The 19,882-nt window shown below is 31.8% G+C and overlaps 5 protein-coding genes across 11 annotated transcripts; 2 read left to right on the top strand and 3 right to left on the bottom strand.

Annotated features, from left to right (window-relative positions):
• Positions 1-127: 127 nt before the first annotated feature.
• Positions 128-2,105, bottom strand: LOC122528772 (probable 18S rRNA (guanine-N(7))-methyltransferase). Of its 2 annotated transcripts, XM_043654263.1 has the most exons (5): positions 1,867-2,105; positions 1,762-1,799; positions 988-1,166; positions 489-915; positions 128-367 (listed from the first exon to the last, which is right to left on the bottom strand). In XM_043654263.1, the coding sequence occupies exons 1-5, from the start codon at positions 1,903-1,905 to the stop codon at positions 223-225; spliced, it is 828 nt and encodes a 275-aa protein (XP_043510198.1). In that variant the 5' UTR covers positions 1,906-2,105; the 3' UTR covers positions 128-222. The 2 variants fall into 2 exon arrangements, with proteins under 2 accessions (XP_043510198.1, XP_043510199.1); XM_043654264.1 differs by lacking the exons at positions 1,762-1,799; positions 1,867-2,105 and adding an exon at positions 1,255-1,325.
• Positions 2,106-3,001: 896 nt separating this feature from the next.
• Positions 3,002-10,925, bottom strand: LOC122528766 (GTPase-activating protein and VPS9 domain-containing protein 1). Of its 3 annotated transcripts, none has more exons than XM_043654244.1 (16): positions 10,550-10,925; positions 10,247-10,445; positions 8,814-10,161; positions 8,150-8,340; positions 7,897-8,056; positions 7,414-7,587; positions 7,166-7,327; positions 6,801-7,068; positions 6,614-6,702; positions 6,076-6,515; positions 5,375-5,870; positions 4,984-5,219; positions 4,632-4,888; positions 3,825-4,036; positions 3,345-3,730; positions 3,002-3,239 (listed from the first exon to the last, which is right to left on the bottom strand). In XM_043654244.1, the coding sequence occupies exons 2-16, from the start codon at positions 10,376-10,378 to the stop codon at positions 3,108-3,110; spliced, it is 4,683 nt and encodes a 1,560-aa protein (XP_043510179.1). In that variant the 5' UTR covers positions 10,379-10,445; positions 10,550-10,925; the 3' UTR covers positions 3,002-3,107. The 3 variants fall into 3 exon arrangements, with proteins under 3 accessions (XP_043510179.1, XP_043510182.1, XP_043510181.1); XM_043654247.1 differs by having other exon boundaries at positions 7,414-7,575; XM_043654246.1 differs by lacking the exon at positions 10,550-10,925 and having other exon boundaries at positions 10,247-10,523.
• Positions 10,926-11,006: 81 nt separating this feature from the next.
• LOC122528767 (sec1 family domain-containing protein 2-like) lies at positions 11,007-14,769 on the top strand. 4 transcript variants are annotated; one of them, XM_043654249.1, is made up of 11 exons: positions 11,007-11,086; positions 11,609-11,862; positions 11,957-12,199; positions 12,282-12,551; positions 12,636-12,821; positions 12,932-13,189; positions 13,277-13,405; positions 13,490-13,721; positions 13,809-13,914; positions 14,066-14,215; positions 14,309-14,769. In XM_043654249.1, the coding sequence occupies exons 2-11, from the start codon at positions 11,662-11,664 to the stop codon at positions 14,514-14,516; spliced, it is 1,983 nt and encodes a 660-aa protein (XP_043510184.1). In that variant the 5' UTR covers positions 11,007-11,086; positions 11,609-11,661; the 3' UTR covers positions 14,517-14,769. The 4 variants fall into 4 exon arrangements, with proteins under 4 accessions (XP_043510184.1, XP_043510185.1, XP_043510186.1 ...); XM_043654250.1 differs by lacking the exon at positions 11,007-11,086 and adding an exon at positions 11,271-11,340; XM_043654251.1 differs by lacking the exon at positions 11,007-11,086 and adding an exon at positions 11,441-11,456.
• On the bottom strand, positions 13,803-16,468 carry LOC122528774 (DNA repair protein XRCC2). The gene is made up of 3 exons (XM_043654267.1): positions 15,788-16,468; positions 15,606-15,704; positions 13,803-15,413 (listed from the first exon to the last, which is right to left on the bottom strand). Exon 3 carries the CDS (start codon positions 15,332-15,334, stop codon positions 14,540-14,542), a length of 795 nt encoding a protein of 264 aa, XP_043510202.1. The 5' UTR covers positions 15,335-15,413; positions 15,606-15,704; positions 15,788-16,468; the 3' UTR covers positions 13,803-14,539.
• Positions 16,469-16,989: 521 nt separating this feature from the next.
• LOC122528770 (protein will die slowly) lies at positions 16,990-19,712 on the top strand. The gene is made up of 8 exons (XM_043654257.1): positions 16,990-17,669; positions 17,827-17,923; positions 18,004-18,167; positions 18,365-18,454; positions 18,856-18,995; positions 19,090-19,321; positions 19,411-19,498; positions 19,584-19,712. Exons 1-8 carry the CDS (start codon positions 17,577-17,579, stop codon positions 19,682-19,684), a joined length of 1,005 nt encoding a protein of 334 aa, XP_043510192.1. The 5' UTR covers positions 16,990-17,576; the 3' UTR covers positions 19,685-19,712.
• The last annotated feature ends 170 nt before the right edge of the window (positions 19,713-19,882 follow it).

Raw genomic sequence — 19,882 nt, 5'->3', positions numbered from 1 at the left:
TCTATTGCACTAACTATCGACAGCTTTTTATTCATTTTACCTATTACTTTCTTACATTTTTACACAATTATGTAATCTAATTCCGTATCGAAAATACAGATTTTGTAAATAATTTCCTTTTTAAGTATAAAGATAAAAAATATTTTATGTATAAATTATTTTTATACATAAATACTTATTTTCTCGATGTCGGAAGTCTAGTATTCACAAAAAACAGATTTGTTAAAATCTTCCACATCTTCTTCTTCCAGTATATTTTGAATCTTCTGAGACTTTCTTCCCTTGTTTTCTACGTCTTTCTTTCTTTTCAATTATCCAATCTTTGCTATTCTTCAGGTATTTACCTTTAGCTTTTTTCATCTGTTCTCTGAAACAGTAAAAAATGATCAATGAAAATTGAATAATAGTATTAGTATTAAAAATCGAATCAGATGTAACAAATTAAAATAAACCTTCAAACAAACAATGTAACATAAATTAAAACTAACCTTCTAGATGCGTATGGGACAACCGAATCAGTTTCATTAACACCTAAAGCTCTTGGAAGAACAGTAGTTCCACCGGTCATTAAAACCAAAAAATATTTTTTTGCTTTAGTACTGTTTGGAAAATCTACAACAACACCTCCATAGAAACCTGCTTTTGTTGCTTGTGTTGTAATTAATTCAATTTGTTCGCTATTTTCGGGATAAAATTGAAACACAGCTCTGGCTGATCGCGACAAACATGAAAATAGAGTAGAAAAAAATTTATATAATCGCTTTGGTGGATCATGAGAATTCTTATCTGCGTTACACAACCATTGTAATGCAGAAATACTAATTGCTCCATCAAAAGTTCCTGCTTTAAATGGCATTCCTTGACCCATATCCCCTAAAATCAAATCTCCATCCACCTCCCTTTCTAATGCCACACCTGTCGAATACATACACAATTAAAATTATGTAAATACATCTTGTGGAAAATATCAGATTTTCAAAGACTTGCCAAGCATTGCAGAAGATATATCGATCCCTATCCATTCATGTTCATATTCCTTGATTACACTGCCACTTAAGCCGGAACCACATCCAATATCTAAGAGTAAATGCGTTGTATTCTCTGGCAGTAGAAGAAGTTCTATGGCACGTCTACACATTTGATTCTGTATATCTATCATTCGAGAACTAGGGAAAACAAATTTACTTACATTTACTTAAAGTCAGAGTATATATCACTACTGAACTTTATTTTAGGTAATCAAAAATTATTTACCTTTCTTTCTTGGTAATCTGGCAAATTTCCACGAGCTTAGACCAAAAATGCAAAAATCAAACGTTGTAACTTGTAAAAGTAAAAACGTTCTTAGTATATTGTTTATCATTTTTTGTCATTTCTTACATTACCTACATAGCATTCCTTCTAAAAATACAATATTATACTTTAGAAACAGTGTTTGGATTGGAAGTTCATATAGACTGGTCGTTAAATAATTGTATTGAAAATATTTTAAGTTTTAACTTTTAAATTATCAAAAATTTTCGTAAACATTGTTTCTGTCTAAACAGACCAATAACATTATGCTGTGCTAAAAATGCTCATTTTTATACAACTTTTAAACCAATATGTTTGTCGCTTTAAATCTTGCATTTTTGATCTCAGTTCGTCGAAATCTACTGGATTACTAGAAACAAAAAAGTGAATAATTTTTAAACTTTTAAAGTAAAGTTAGACATAACCTAAACCTAACCTAAATCTATACCATAATAATAGAAATCTTACTTTTTCGTATATTTACGAGCTTCGCTTTCATCGTAAAACTGCAATAAGAAAAAAAAAACAGATCAAAATTTAGTTTTCACAATCAATTTAAAAGTTCATCCTTACCAGTTCTGGTGGGGCTAAATGTTCTGGACGTCTTGACATTTTGTATTATTTACTTAAATAGTCCTCGCTTTTTACTTTAAATTATTTATATTTGATATAATACTATACAGTGTATGATATTATACTAGCACATACTACATGTGTTTAAATAATTTCTGCGATGCGTTTCTCTTTGTTGTGCATTTACGAATGACTGCTTCTTTTCCCCCCACTTCAACAAATTCATGCTCCTATACTAAACTTATTGAAATTTGACCAAATATATTTTATACATTGTTAAATTAGTAACATAATATAACAAAATATTTTTATGTAATTTATCTCATTTGCTAATACAAGTAACTTTAAATATATTTATACTTTATACGGCAATTTAAACTTTTATTGCAATATAAATTTTGACAGTTCATTTTCAGTAACTTTGCTACTACGTATGTACAAATAATCACTATACATATATATAATAATATAATGTTTCAGGTGATTACTCTCCATTCACGGATTATGATTCATTGTAGAAACATCCTTTGACGTCTCTATATTTTTGAAAAAAATATCAATTTCTTGTAAATAATAAAAAAACCAAAAAAATTGATATATTTCTTATTATATTAATTTGCTTATGATTTTAAAAAGGTTTCAAAGGAATAACTAAAATTATTTTTTATATTTAGAAATTATTGTTGTATACAATAATTCGAAATAAAAAACATTTAAAATAATAGTTCTAGTAATACCAATAATTTTTGTAATGTAAATTATCATACTGTTTAAGATTATCAATGTTAACAATAACAACAACAACAACAACAACAACAACAATTATTATTATTATTATCATTATTATTAGTAAATTATTATTATTATATTAATAATATAAATAATAATAATGGTGACGATGATAGTAATCGCGATGACAATAATTGATATTTAGAATTAACAAAATATTTGTGATAATGAAAGTGACGGTAGCAATGTGGTAACAGTAGTAAAATTAACAGAAACATCATTGTCAGTGAAGTGACAATAGTAGAAGTAATTTTAGAAATAATACGACGATTGTAAAGATATTGAAAAGAATTACAATTTCACGAAAGGAAATAATGTGAAGGATGATATTACAACTGTACTAATGTAGTACTAATAATAAAAATTATTGTAAGATTATAACGATAGGCAACAAAAATTATGATACACTATTTCTACATGTTCCAGAGATAACTTATATAACTAGATGTGATTTAATCCATAGTCTTTATAAATTCAATCGCGGAGCAAAACTGCGTCCACCAATATTGTTCTTCTCCGCCTAATCGATTCCCGTAGAAACTATCCACGTATTGTATAGTAGAAAGCAGGGACGGCGGATTGGTCTGAAAATATAATTGACGAAATTGTTATTATCCTTAGTGCCGAGTATTAACAATCTATATATACGCGTGTAAATCCGAAGGAAAAGAATGGGATAAAACACTTGCTTTGATAATAACGTAGACTAATACAGGAATTAAATCATCGGCTGCAGGTACTCCTCTCTCAGTTGCCATTGAAAGCAGGTTCATGATTGTGGTAGCACAACGAAAAACACATTGCAGCTTATCCCTAGGCGTTTTATATGCTGATATCACAGCTAATTCCGCTTGAGCCCATGGCCAGGGACATTCATAATGATATATTTTAGGAATTCGTAAATCCTTGTGGTTCGGTGTTACGACTTTGGCCAGTTTTTTAATGTGATCATAAAGTAATTGGTCCCTGTAAACGTCACCATCGCCATTTGGATAAAGCGCGTTATGGTAAACGCGTGCCATTACGGTCCTTTCGACTGCAACTCTTGCCAAATTTAGTTGATTTTCGCACGCACCTGTATCAATTTGCAAACAGTCATTATATAATTAATACACTATTATCACATAGAGTTGATTGTATTAAATTCAAATTAATTAATGTTTACTCACATTGCCAAATTGGATCGTTATCTATTTTCGCGTTAAGTTTGCCTAAGAAACTATCAACCAAATCTTGCTTCTCGTCTGCCAATGTTAATTTTTTAAATTCGTCACAAAAACGTAATAAAAGCGACTCTTTTTTCTCTAAAAAAACTCTTACGCAAACAGATACGAGATGGTTATTAACAGCATCACGATCACACTTTACTCTAATACATAATCTGAAATTTCATTGCGATGTTAACATAATTTTTATTATTATTATGTTAATAATAATAAATAATAATGTTATTAATATTTATCTTTTTAACTCTTTGCGTCCCTCATTTTTCTAACTTAATTTGACACAGTCCTTTGACTTAAATAATTAAATTTGCATATTGTTTCACTGACAATAAATGGACTAAATTTCTATGTTCAATTACGTGTAAAGTTCACACAAATTCCTATTTTCAGATGTACAAGTCAAACTTGTTTTTTTTTAATGAGGGCATCTTACGATGACCACTAGATTTGTCCAAGTGGAGGCATTTTTTGAGATCTTAAGGTCCTCCACTTTCCTCAAAATGGAATCACGTTTTTTTTTTTTTTTTATACATTAATCGATGAATTGAGCTACAAAAAAAGAACACTGACCCTTGTCCTTTCTCATCTTTCATACGCTGGATTTTAAAGTTGGAAAATATACGTTATACACACCGAAAATATGTGATGTTAGAAATTGTACGTATAACATAATATGACATTTTACGAGAAAAATGTGTCAAATTAATACAAAGGGACAGACGAGGGTTAAAAAAAAGTTGGTAATTATACCTATCCAAGTGAGCCAATGTAGAAAGTAATCCTTGGCGACATCTGATCAAATATGCGATATAAGGCGATCGTTTTTGATAATCGTCACGCAATGATTTGAATAATTTCCTACAACCGTCGTCGTTGAATAATCTAACACAACGTAATGTTTCGTGCAGATGCGCTATCAACGCTCTGTCTTGTAAATTAATAGCTTCTGCCAATTGCAACTGCAGGAAAGCGACTAATTCATTTTCTTTTTGCGACCAATAATTCCTCTGTAACAAGCAAGCCGTTGTTTTTTCTGTTAGTATTCACTCAGTTCCAATTTCACTTTCTGTAAACTGTTCAATACGATTAGAAGCTATAGCACCTCGGATATAGCACTCCAAGAAACATGTTGAAGATCAGCGGTACTAAGTACCATTCTCAATTTTCTTTTTGCATCAGAAAACGCGTAGGAAAGTTCAACGTTATTCGGATCTATAAGAAGCCTTTCATCTTCGGTAGGCTCTTTTATACGAGATTGATTACTTTCTACAGATGCTTCTGTGTCGCTTGCAGTACTTGGTTTCCTCCTATATTTAGCCAAAATATCGTCCGTACTATCTAGAAAGTTTTTAAATCATTTTCATTACACTAAAATTAACCCGTTTTTTCCCCCCGTTGTCTGTTGTGTCTCTTTTTCTATTCCCATCCTTCGTTTTAGCTCTTAGTAGCAATTATCATGTAATAAACGAAATGTCGAAGAAAACAATATTTACCACCGTTTGCGTTACCAGTTGATGACACATCTTCTGACATTATTCTACGTAATCTATGCCTCCCTATGTCAATATTATCACCCATGGCTTCTCGATCGTAACATCTGCCGATGTCGTCTGTACCACGAACCACCTTACCACGGCGATTTCGCAGGGACATTTTCAATTTTCCAAAAAAACTTCTTTTATTTTTCTGATCATCGTCCAACAATTCCTTGTCTCCGCGCTCCGCAGTCATATCGAAGCTAATACTTTTTGGTATGGCACCGCTGGATACAGTTGGTTTCGGACAATCGTTCATTGTCATGTCGCAATTTTCATTCATCGTTCCCGCCGATAATGGTAATATCGAATTTGTAGTTTTCATTCGTGTCTCAGAGCCAGAACTACTGCTGGATGTCAAGCTACCAGTGCTTAATCCGACAACGCCGTCCGGGCAGCTTTCGTTAACAGTTTCGTCAATCGAACTGACTAAGCTACTTTCCAATTCCTGCGACTGAAACACGCTTCGAAAATTAACTATGCCGTAATTATTAAACAATCGGTTGAATGCTGTATAGAAGTGTGCAATTATATCGAAAGAAACGAAGATAATAAAAATAATAATTATAATGAGGACGACAACGATGATGAATATAATAACTATAGAATAGAAAAAGTATAATAATAATAAGAATAATAATAATATAGTAAAGACAAACCTCTGATTTCATGTTGGTATTGTGTGACTTTTCTGTGTTCGACAATATGGACGGTGATATATGATTGGCTAACAACAAAGCTGGCGCAACAGCTGCTACACTGATACGATTATGAGTCGAAGAAATTTGTCGTTCCATTTGACCCTTTCCATTCTCGATGTGAAGTTTGTCTATGAGATGAACTAATCTATCCTCGCACAAGGATTTACCATAATCAGTCGAACTATCGGCAATGCTATTAGCATTTTTATCAACATATTCTGTCATGCTTGTCTGATAATTGGAACTGCTTGCATTTTGTCCAGTTACATTTAAAGACGATGCCGATAGAGATGTTGTTGGCAAAAGGACAACATTCGCAGGAAATTGCATATTTTCTTGATTTATCAACATCGACTGAAGATTTGTTGCTGACACACATTCGGTTGACGTAACATTCTCTAAAAGTTAGACACACAATACATACAATACTGGATATTAGGTATAAAATGAGAATAACGATTAACAACATGCATTTGAAATTATTGATTATCCTTACGAGGAATCGCTTGTGCCAAAGTTTTCTCGGTCGTTTCAGTTTCGCTTCGAGGTTCAACTTCGATTTCGGATCTCGCGGTATCATCGGATCTAAAATAAACATAACAATAAATAACGTTGCCATCAACTTGCTTTTTCTTTTTCTTCGTTTCTCCTCCCTACGTCTCTCTACTCTCTGCAAAACGTACCTTGCAACACTAGCGGTATCGTCGGTGTCGACTTCCGTCAATCTTTCAGAATCACTAGCCAATACATCGGTGCTCCACGCTTCCGATGCAGTTTCGCTAACATCTAGTACAGCTTGCGGTACTGATTCCGACGTTGTTGGTAAAACTGGAGGAGTTTGCTCGGACGAAGGAGGATATAATATTTTCTCTTGTTGCTCAATTATTTCGCTATCCGAAGCAAGAACATCCGTTGACCAGGTATCCGATACCATTGAAACAGTTTCATCTCCTGGAAATACACGCGTGCGAACATTCGAATACAGGATCAAATCTTTAGGTATATCGTACGTTCGTAGCAAATGATCTCTTTCTTATTTCTTAAATACCTTCAATTAATTTTTTAATCTCGAATTTGCAGAACTTGTCGTCTATTTCGGATCGACTTTGTTTGGTTGTTATGTTTGACGGAGGTAAATCTAGTTGCCGAGTTTCACCCACTGTACGTCCTTCGTCACCCTCGGTAATTTGAGATGACGGGGTATCACGACCTACAGATTCAATTGTTAAAATTATTCGATCTAATTTTCATTATTCTTTCATTATTCTCGAATGGAATGTAACAATTTAACAAAACCTGATATATTGGGCGTTCCTCGTCCCGACACACTGGCAGATACCATATCCGAGAGATTATCATTTTGATCCTCCGTTTCCAACTCGAGCGAGGAAGCGACACTATGATTTGAAGCAGCTTCTGATACCGCTTCCAAATTATCTGAAGTATTTCCAATAAAACCTTCGAATAAAACTAATAACATTTTCAACGTTAATGATAACTCTCTGCACCTATTTTCTTTCATAATAATAATAAATTTTTTTTTTTAAATTAGATCATTGTGGAAATTTAAATCACAGTGCATCTACATATATTCGCACTGCACATATTCGCACACACAAATTAACTACGCTTATTATATATGCATGTACATATACACAAAATATTATTACACGATTGCTTGATTTTAGCCTTCTTTCATTGTACAATACAGCATTGCATTCTTACATATACATACGTACGCATATTGTTTGAATTTAAAAAGTTCTAATACTTCAATACCTTCATCATGGGAGAGCGAAAATCTAGTCTTTTTCTCTTGATTTTCAGTACGTTCAACATCGCAGTTCTCTCGTCTGTCATGCACGTTAGATATATCATCAGAAAGATTCAGATTCACCGAATGATTATCCATATTGGATTGAAGTTCTGTGCACAATACCTGTCATATATAAAAAAAGGAAAATTAAACACTTGTCGCTGGGATAAACAAATAGTTGCTTATTGTTAAATTGGCAATTTAAAATGTTCGTACTTTCTGTTCACTAAGAAGTCCTACGAATTCTCCAGTATTCGGACCAAATGGAATTACAAGAACATCTTGACGATTTTTATCAACAGATTCTTCTTCAGGAGTCGAGGTACCATTCAATTCATCTCCCCCGTCATTAGTCGTATTAGACGAGTATGACGACGATGACGATACTCGCACTCCTCGACCCTTTCCTGAAAAAAATTGACGTTTATTTAATTCCTTCTTTTGATACATTTAATTTCTTTCATTACTTTTTGTTGTTATTCTTTAAATAGCGAATCATAGTACTTTCTATTTCTTTAATCAGCAATTCACTCTAATGACTTTGTTCAAAAAATTATACTTGGAAGTTTCTCATTTTAAAAAGAATAATGAATTTTATGAAGAACCCTATATATATATATATATATATATACACATATATTTGCAAAAATATGTTGACACTCGAGAGACATGCACACTTAATTATATTATCAAGAATCAAATGAAACGTATTTAATCATTTGTGCAATTTCATATTTTTATAGAAATAATTTAAATAATGACAGATCTCGATAGATAATTATTTTATCCATTAAATATTACGAGTTATTTTTACGTTTTAAAATTTTTTGTAAATGAGTAAAGATCTGAATAAAGTCTACCAACGATTGGACGTAATTACCTTTGCCTAAGAGACCTCCCTTCTTGCTGGTAGTTTCGACAGAAACATTGTTAACCAATTTATTAGTAGTTAAGGAACCGGAAGGTAACTGAGAGAGCATATCGATCAGTTGTTTTTTGTCAAATACGGCGGATCGTGAGGCGATATCTACCGTAGCCTCTGTAGCGATAGTTTGTAGAAACATAATCAATGTATTCAATTCCGTTTCTGTGAATAAAGCGGCGGAGCGAGAAAGACCTCGAAGTTTGTTATTATCAATGATATTAGGTTCGTCCTCGAGTTCTTCCGTTGCACCGTCCACCATTACATCTATTATAGAAGAAACGGAATCCTTATCGAATTTCTTGTACAGATCGAACGTTTTGTTATCGACAGTCTGATATTTCATTAAGGAAAGCATTTGCAAAATTTGCCCAACTTGCATGAGATTGAATCGAGCAACGTAGCTAATAGGCGCATCGGTGATACCATATGGCTCTGGATTTACTATCGCAGGGCATATGAAATACGTAAAAACCAAATCAGTGCACATTGCATGTACCTCTTTCGAGTCAACATTTCCACTTTTCCCCAATAGTCCTGCCATCTGTCTAACCAGCCAGCACACACTGCTTGGAAAACAATGCATATTTTCCCGTATACTGATGATAAATCTTTGCGTAATGTGGAACAGAGAATTAATTGTCCACAGCCTATAACGCTGCAGCTTCATTTCATACTCTGCAGTACCTTCTTTGCCAAATTTTTTTAATCTTTCAGACGGAGGAAATCTTATGGGTGCTTTATCTGGGTCAATATCGAGAAACATTTCATCTTCCATTAATAACTGTACGATAGGATTATGCAAAGCAGCGGTTAAGAAAAACTTGGCTGAAAATAGACTTTCATGAAAAACTGAGTAAAACCTAGAAAAAGCACACGTGCCGTGTCTGAGTAATCTTCGAGGATTGTCAGATGGTACAATTTGTAGCAGCATTAGATGTTTCAGTAACTTTAAAACCAAAATTTTATCCTCCGGTAGCAAACAGCTACCGTATAAACCAGCTGCTAACGATTGAACTATAGTTTGTACAGAGTCTGGTAATAACTTATCCCCCTCGACCAAACACAACGCAAGTAGTTTCGGAGACTTTCTAAGAGCACCTAAGAATTCCCCGTACAACAAACACGTTTGATAACGTAAATACTTGTACACATCGATAAAGTTTGAATTTTCCAATGTATTTGCTCGTTGACAACAAGATGCCGGTGTACAGTATGGTTTAGACATTATCAGTTGATTGAGATTAACTCTTTGTTGCGCTGTGATCCATGCTTGTTGTGCCAAATTAGACGACGCATATAATACCTAAAAAACAATTCACTTAATTTTTTGTTTGTCTCATTGGACAAACGTCTTACTAGAAATTAATATGTTTTCAATAGTTACATACTTTCTCATTGAGTATTTGCAAATTTTGTTGCTCTGAAGTAACAAACAAGCGTTCCTGACGCAAATGATTGGCTAATTCGATTATATCCCATTGTAGCGTTCCTAGAGATTCTACACTGTTTGCCGAAGACATTACTACGCATACCCAGGATAACAACGAGCGTCGTGAAACAATTTTAAATTTCCTCTCTCCTTTGATCCTACGTACGTATATACTAATGTGTCAAATTTTCTTAAATACTTATGTATCAGTTGTTGCATCTTATCACACTGCGTTGTAGTTAATTTTATACAAGAACTATACCTGTGTACAATGATGATCAATACGATAACTTTTATTCTTCTTGTTTAAGTGAGATATTTAGAGAAGCTAGAAGGGAATAATCGATTGTTAGAAAATATTAGAGAAGAATTTCGAGTAATCACTTTGATTACAATTCTATTTCTCTTTAAACTGACGATAGCTTAAATCTTGTTTATTCGATTCAGTTATTTCTAAAATCGGTAGTTACGCGTTGCTCGCAGAATCACAGTTTTTTTACTGTTCTCCCTTTTATCTCGAAACAACATTCGCACCGACGCACAATCATTTTCCTCGCTAGGTTAGAATTTCCTTCGACAAATGGCTGTACTTGTCTGTACTTTAAATCGAAGTCGAAGTCGAAGTCGAAGTCGAAGTCGAAGTCGAAATCTTCGTATGACCGTTCAATTACTCGACGATAGTTAGAAAGTTGAATCAATGATCGATAAACTCATCAGAAGACGAATATCCTACGTTCAAAATAAAGCTTTGTTTGTTAACGTGTAAACAAGTTTGAGCAAAAATGACTGTTTCAGATGTGTATGTGTATAAATTTTTTTTTCGTTTAAATTACAAAATTTTTTTGCACAACATGAATTTAAAGTGCAAAAATTTTCAGTTTCATGTTTTTATAAATGCATTTCTTTCTCATCTCTCATTCGTTTTTCTTTTTGGATAGTTTTTCTTTCTCGTTCAAATTTTATCAACTTGAATTGAAATATAGATATAGGAATAGTAAAGTCACAAGTGATATGAAATGGAACATCATAATCTAATCTAAACACATACACGACGTATGTACATATATTGTTACGTAGATATTCGCGCATACGAATAACGTGAATGCATTTGTATATATATATATATATATATATATATATATAAGTACTGTTTTAAATACAGTTTTTAGGTTAATTATTTCTTTCTATTAAATATTTGTCTATTTACAGTTTCATTACTGTCGTCTATTAATATAGTTGTACACATATATGTATTATTTATACAGTAGAATATTGAAAATAACACTTGGACAAAAGTTTATTTGTATATTATTGTAAACAGGTTACAGATAATGAGAAGTTGAGAAAGTGATTGTTAATGACATCTTAAGAAGAATGACAGATATTATCTTAGAAATTAAGAAACTTGTCTCTGAATGTTGGACAAATATCTTTGCAGAAGTGTGCAATGCAGTAGTTTATATAGATCACTGTGCAATCGAATGTTTACATTGGCACACAGCTGGTAAAGGTTATTTAGCATTAAAAGATGCTGGAGCAGTTGCAGTTTATGAATTTGGCATGTATCATTTTCGAGTAAGTATTTATATATGCCTCGTATATAAAATTACAAAAAAGAAAAAAAAAAGATAAAGTTTCTTGAAAAAATTAAATGCAATTCTATTTTTAGTACGCAGAAGTGAAAAATACCAAAAAAGCTGTTATTATATCGACATCTGGCGATCCAGCATTTTATCAGCGTACAATTAAAATGATACTAGCAAAGAATATGTTTCAGAATTGTATCGTTTACTGTAGCGTGCCTTGTAGTACTATCAACAATATGGAAATATTACCAGTCGAAGAAAAATTAGACTATATTAAATTGAAGAAAGATATTAAGGTTTGGATGACTTCAGGAAATCTTTCTCAAGTTAGTTAATCCATTACTTATTTTGTCTTTAAATTTGTTTAAAATTTATTTCAGTTACAATCAAAACATATTTATTTTATAGGAACCTGCTGTTAATATCGTCTATGTACCAATTTTTATTGCACTTTTAAATAAGAACCTGTTTGTGACACCTCCTTTTGGAGATTTGATGCCACCTTTGGATATTAATATTTCAAAAGACACATTAGTTAAATTGAATCTTTTAGCATATTCATTTTACAACCTGTTTGATAGTATAGGAGTTAAATTAGATATTTATTCAATTGGAAAATTAAGCGATCTTCTTGCAGAAAATTTGGAAAATTATACATCTAGTGTTAATCATCGAAATGTAAGTAGTAGCAAGTAAAAAAAAAGTCCTTGTTTATTTGGAAAATAAATGAACACAAGTAAGTTAAACAATAAATTTTTACAGCATTTATCAGAAACTCCAGAAATAGGAGTTTCTCTTATTTTGATTGATAGAACATTAGACCTTTGTACACCTACTAGTAATAATACAGAATCTTTTCTTGCAAAAATACTGCGGACATTTCCTCATTTACCGCATCATGACAATGATGTAGCTGTTAATATATCGCCTGTATTCGGAACAGTAACAGTATGTATAAATAGCTTATTATTGGGTGATCCATATCATTTAAGCGGCATATTTAGTTTGTTAATTTATTTAGATATAAATGATAAATTACATTTCTCATGGTTTTTAAGGAAATATTAGAATCGTGTGAAACACCTGGCTGTTTAGCAAGTATAGCAGATACTATGATGGATCTTTTAATTTCACAAAAAGAAAAGAAGTTGCTAAGTACAGTTAATCAATTTTTAAACGATATGACTTTAATAAAAGATAGTCCAAAACTAAGAACACCAACGAGGATTTCTGGTCACAGTTTAGAAAAAGTTCTTAACAAAATTCAATCTATGAACAGCATTGATTCTACGATTGCTGATATGGAAAAACTTCAGGTAATTTTTTAATTTTTAATTTCTGTACTTTTATGTGAACAGTCGACACATATCTTACAGCTACCTTCTTTTTATTTTGAGATATAGTGCATTTTAGCAATAATCAAAGCATCTACGTCACAAAAAGCTGATCAGATTGAGCTACTTACTAGCTTAGAGAAATTAGCTCTGCAAAATCTTTCTGTTAGTCGAGAATCCTCGAGTATACTTGTACAGGTAATCATTTTTTCAATTTCATTTATTCTTCAATTCCTGTTATTTACTAATCATTTATTAAATATAAATCAAACAATTTTTCAGTTAAGTAATATTATACGAACGCGAGTTCACAGGGGACTTGATATCGAAAATTTGTTAGCATTACTAGTATATGTTTATGCACTTGCGGGAACGCAAATTCGGTTTTCTACGCAACAAGAACGTCGATTAGAAGAGTCAATTGCAGTTGCAATTTTTGAAGACCTCGAAACATTAAAAAAAAATTCATTGACAAATACAAAATCAGCTTATCAACGTAATTTATTGTTATTAGGTATGTACGTTAGATATATACATTGAGACGCCTGTCATTTTAAAATAGATGTTTAAAAATTATATTTGCCAATTATTTTTACGTTAGGAACGGACGATGTTGCAGCGCAAGAAGCATCATGCAAGATTGCAGCACGTATTCTCGATACTTTAAGATTAATCGCGGAACAACGCTTAACGCTGCAAGATTATAGGTAAAGTCTCTAAATAAAAACTTGTTCTCTTTGATTTAGTTTTTCATATATTAAATGCATTATTTTATCTATGCTGGCATTTTTTCCTCCAAATAGTTAACATTATTTATTTCAAGCAAAATTGTATGAATAAAGTAATAATTATTTGTAGATTTTGCATGTTGACATCAAGTTCTCAAGAGGTAACTCGGCATATTAGTATTTTAGAACAAATTACCAAGGATATATTTTGTGTAAACATAAGCAGAGAACTACGGGATCTTCATAAAAAGTCATCTTCATTTATTTCAGCTGGGTTTAAGTAAAACTTCTTCTTTTTAAACAATTCATATAATGAATTTTTTGAAAATATGACGTTAAATATTAAAAATTTATGAATCCTCTTTCATTGCAGTCTAATTTTAAGAGGCAAAACGAAACGTCATCCTCGAGATAATTCTTTTATTTTAATATACATCGTTGGAGGTATTACTGCGGAAGAGGCCAAAATAATTCAAGAAGTAATATCGGCAAATAATAACGAGAAATTGCCACGTATAACGTTAGCAGGATCTAGATTGTTAAAACCTTTAGATATAGTGGATAAAATATTCTTTTCTTAGTTATTTTCCTTTTTTACTGGAATTTATTTTTCATCCATCTTCCATCTTATACCATTGGATAAAATAGAATAATGTATTTTCCTAACAATTTGCGTCGTTTCTAATGTACATATAAAATTTTTCGAATCACATGTCTTACATAGGCGTATTCTATAATTTATATTATCCGTAAGTTTTTTCCCTTTGTTATCAATATTTTCATATAATTTAGTGTATATTGTTGCTACATTAAATTGAGCTGTATGCGTTCTGATAAGTTGTAACAAATTCTTCACGTATGCATTAATTGTGATGTGATTATCTTCACGATCTTGCCAATAATATGCCGTTATACTGTCAATAGCTAGAAGAGCAATTTTGGTATTTTCAATGAAGATATTATTTAATGTACGTAACGTTACAGCAAATTGTTCGCTGTCATAACAATTAATGACGTGCAAGTTACGCAAAGAATTTTTAATGACAGCTATTTTATCAAACTTTACGTCAACTGTATCAGTTGTAAATGATACCGTATTAACTGCATTTGCGATATTGCTCATCAATTCTACTAATTTTGATATTTGAAAATGATGATCGGTATTTATCAAAACAGCTGAAGCATTACAGCCTTTGATTTCATGACAATTCGGTAAGATACATTTTGCGAGCATTTGAGACAAAAGCAGAGTCTTACCGGATGACTTTACTCCACTAATTTCTATAATATCTGTGCACAGAGGGCCTTTGAAAAATAAGGTATCTTCTAGCCCACACAGACTTGATTTTTTATTCAATCTCCCAAGCAATTCTGTTCCAGATTCGATCTGCGACTGCATAGATTTTATTTCTAATTCCCTTTTTTATTTACAATATCATTCAAGTTGTTGCAATACTTTTACTCTACAATTAACCTAACTGTAAGAAGCACATTGAATATTATGTATACATATATTAGATATTGTTCAGTGTTATATTGGATTCAAAATGTAATTTATATTCAATAAAGACATAATATATGTTATTGAAAAAGGTGAATAAAAAATGTAAGTAGTATGTGAAAATAATAAAAACAATGCATTAAAAAAAAAAAAAGTAATATAAATGAACCTTCAGTTGAATGCAACATGAAGAAAACGGCGCATCTCTCCTGTAGCGAATGCAAGAAAAGATTTAACTGTAATTGATACCATGTTGTGAAATTTGTCACTGTAAGAAAGAGAATATTAGTATAGCCAATTCGACAAGTTAAATAAATGAATAATTTGCTAAAAAATCAGTTCAACAATTACAGTTTTCATTTGAACTAAGACTTCAGCAAATCAGACGGAGAATCAAGACCGATTGTCTATATGACGATTAATAAAAGCAAAAAAGTTCATGCTCAAGTTCATGTTCTGGTGTATTAGTATGTAGTATGACATGACGATTAACAACCGATCGATTGAATAAAAATTCACGTTCAAAAACAGGCGCAGAGCTTTCTACATATATTTACAAACAACTTTAATCTAAATTTCGTATGTAATTTATAAGAATTGATAATTACTCAGCAATTACTTGAACGATTAGTTCAACCTATTCAATAGAATTTGTAAATCTTTATTTTTCCATTATATGGATTCCTAAGTAGAATGGGAAGAAAGTTGAGGGCCCAATTCTAGAGACGCAATTAAAAACCTGACAAATAACTTCCCCTAATTGAATCTTTTTGCAAATGAAAATTTTCTGAAATACCAGCGCAACATTGATGCAAAGTGGTGGAAAAAACTTTTCAGAATAAAGTCGAAAAATGAATTTATCGATTTATAGACTGTACGTTCAATTCGTCCAAGTGAATTGACGCGATTCTCACAAACGATTCTTCTCTTGTACATTTATTATTCTGATTTGCTGTGTAATTAATCAATAAACCGTGTAAATAGGAGAAAATAATCCATTTTGAACGTGATGGCGCCACCTGTTTACAAGTGTCAGTACTAAAAATAGCGGTAACTTTAATACCGATGTTCGTCCACAAATGGCAGCACTGCACTACATGATCAACCAATCGTGAGCGTTCGATACTAGTGTCGTGTGTTTTTCGCGTATCATTAACGTGACGTCAATCTTGAAATACAAACATTTGCGCGCGGTCAACTTTGGTCAATTCTGGTCAACTCCCTTCTGCTATTAATAAATTACTGTTAAACATCCTGGTTGTTCTTTTCCCATCTTCCGTTGAACATTCGAACACGCAGGCGACTGAAAATCCCCACAAATAGATTATTTTACATTAATTGCTAATAAACGCTGATATTTTACATTAATTACGCAGTGGTTTCTTTCCTTTTTGACGAAAATTTGACAAGATTGAACATATTTTCATAGCACAGCTGCTGGTCTTTCCGTTCTTTACGAATTGAAAATAATTCTCACGTGATGTTTACGTGATTCAAAGAGGGCGCAAGAAACATTTTGATTTTTTTCGAACGCGAATTTTTGTTCGATGTCACATCTCTTCTATCCCTAGTTGATCAATGGTTTAGGTTCAAGTTTTACGAACCTAATGCAGAACATCGAGTGTTATGAACGCAATTTTGTTGTTTTTCGTTTTCGCCAGGTATATAAATGCTTTGGAAACTCTTCATTAATAAAGGAATGTTTTTATTTACGAAAGTATAACTGAAAAGAGACAAACACGAAAATTAAAGGTGAAGAACTGGAGAAAGAAGCACGAAAAAGAGCATATAGAATAATTTTACGATTCGAGACTTGGTAAATAGTGTGGTAGTCAACAATAAAAAATTACTCCTACTAGCGGTTATTTTAACGATTTCAAGAAAATGTAAAGACATCTTCAATAAACAATTTTGGATATGCTGAGTTCAAGATGCAGGTTTTCACACTGATTTTAAGTAAAGGAATTTGAACGAATTTATTCTTTTAACAAAGGAACTGGATTTTCACTTAGAGGATCGAATATTGAATGCGCTGAAAATTCTCAAAGTTTCTCGATACAATTTATTTTAATCTTCGCTCCTATATAATCCTCAATTTTTATTTGAAAGTTGGCGTATTCGCTGAAAGTTTCGTATAAAAATGGTACCACTTGGACCATCACCAGGTCATCAAACATCCGTCAATAACACTGCAACTGCTCCAGCTAGTGGCACTAAAAGTAGCTCTACATTGGCAAGTAAACTTATTAATTTGTACTTTATACTTTGCATTTTATAATATTTTCTGCTCTTCTTCATTTTCTCATTGCACAGTATTTTTATTAATATTTCTCTTCTTTTTTTTCTGAACAACATTATGAAAATTCCTTTACGCCTTTTGATTTTTGTAGAAACCAAACTATACTTTGAAGTACACGTTGGCAGGTCACACCAAAGCAGTTTCCTCTGTAAAGTTTAGTCCTAATGGGGAATGGCTAGCAAGCTCTTGTAAGTAGAAACATTTTTAATCTTACGTCCATCTTATAACTGTTGAGTTCATTGAAACGTGATTAATTTTTTGCCTGCAGCTGCGGATAAATTAATTAAGATATGGGGATCCTATGATGGAAAATTTGAGAAAACCATATCTGGCCATAAACTTGGTATTTCGGATGTAGCATGGTCTAGCGATAGTAGACTATTAGTATCTGCTTCTGACGATAAAACTTTAAAAATATGGGAATTAAGTTCTGTAAGTCCACTATTTTTATCTCAAGAATATACATTTAAGTTGAATTTAGATTACAAATTACGAAGTATTTTTTCTTATTTTTTTTTTTTTTTAAAGGCATATAAATATATGGTCTATATCGTAAACAATTTATAACTAAATTTAAATAATAATAATTTCATGCTATAGTTGTTTGATACAGTTTCTTTTATTTCCAGGGGAAGTGTTTAAAAACTTTAAAAGGTCATAGCAACTATGTTTTCTGTTGCAATTTTAATCCACAATCGAATTTAATAGTTTCTGGTTCTGTAAGTATTTTGATAGAAAAGTTCATTCATGTGAGAAAAACACGGTTTTTCGGAATAGCGTGCAAGCCTCTGAATTATATACATAAGTTTATTGGTGAACTTGCCATTACGTGGTAATAATGAAAATATTATACAAGTTATAATAATGAAACAGAAAAAGAGAAAAATTGATGATAGTGCTTGAATTAAATAAAAGAATTTTTAAAAAATGGCAATTTAATATCAAATTATAATTTTTTACAATATTTCTGAACTTGATCAAAAATAACTTTTGTATTTATGTGGACAGAGATTTGCACGTATAAGAATGGCAACGATATTATTAACGATATTGGATGGATATTCAATATTATTATTATTGTCGATATTATGTACATGATGATATTAATTATTACGAACAGTTTGATGAAAGTGTCCGGATATGGGATGTTAGAACTGGAAAATGTCTGAAAACGTTACCCGCTCATTCAGATCCTGTAAGTGCGGTTCATTTTAATAGGGACGGTTCATTAATTGTGTCTAGCAGTTACGATGGATTATGGTAAATGTGCATATTCCTTTATATATCAATATTTCTTTGTTTGAGAATAAATAAACGAATAGAAACAGTACTAATTGATGTGGCTGTTGTATAGTCGAATTTGGGACACCGCATCCGGCCAATGTCTGAAAACTTTGATCGACGATGACAATCCTCCTGTATCTTTTGTAAAATTTTCACCAAATGGAAAATATATTTTAGCGGCGACGTTAGACAATACGTTAAAACTTTGGGATTATAGCAAAGGAAAATGTCTGAAAACGTATACGGGTCATAAAAATGAAAAATATTGTATCTTTGCAAATTTTTCAGTTACTGGAGGAAAGGTAGGTTATACAATTATATGTTTGTACGTAATATTTATTCGATGTACATAGATAAATGAATCGTTTAACGGATTTCTATTGTCAATTAGTGGATTGTATCGGGTTCAGAAGATAATATGGTGTACATTTGGAATTTGCAGACTAAGGAGATTGTTCAAAAATTACAAGGTCATACAGGTATAACGGACGGATTATAATTTTGTATCATTATGGAAAAATATTAATGTGATGTGTAATGTACTAAACAATTTCTAATTTGCAGATGTTGTACTGTGTACGACGTGTCATCCAACCGATAATATTATAGCCTCAGCCGCCCTTGAAAACGATAAAACTATCAAATTATGGAAAAGTGACACATAGAATATACGATTTTATTAAAAATATTCTATTGAAACGCGTTTGTATTTTTTAGAAACGTCTTATCCGATTTTTTTCTTTACTTTTTAAAATTTTTATACTTGCTAAAAATTTTCAATCTTGATGAAATTGATAATTTTAATAGACAATTCGCTCGAATAGTTGTAGGAAGTAGAATTTGGTTTTATACAGTTAGGTATT

Source organism: Frieseomelitta varia, unplaced genomic scaffold (assembly GCF_011392965.1).
Source record: "Frieseomelitta varia isolate USP_RPSP 00005682 unplaced genomic scaffold, Fvar_1.2 scaffold_258, whole genome shotgun sequence".
NCBI lineage: Eukaryota > Metazoa > Arthropoda > Insecta > Hymenoptera > Apidae > Frieseomelitta > Frieseomelitta varia.
Note: the sequence above shows the minus strand (reverse complement) of the source record. Positions and strands in the feature narration are given on the sequence as shown.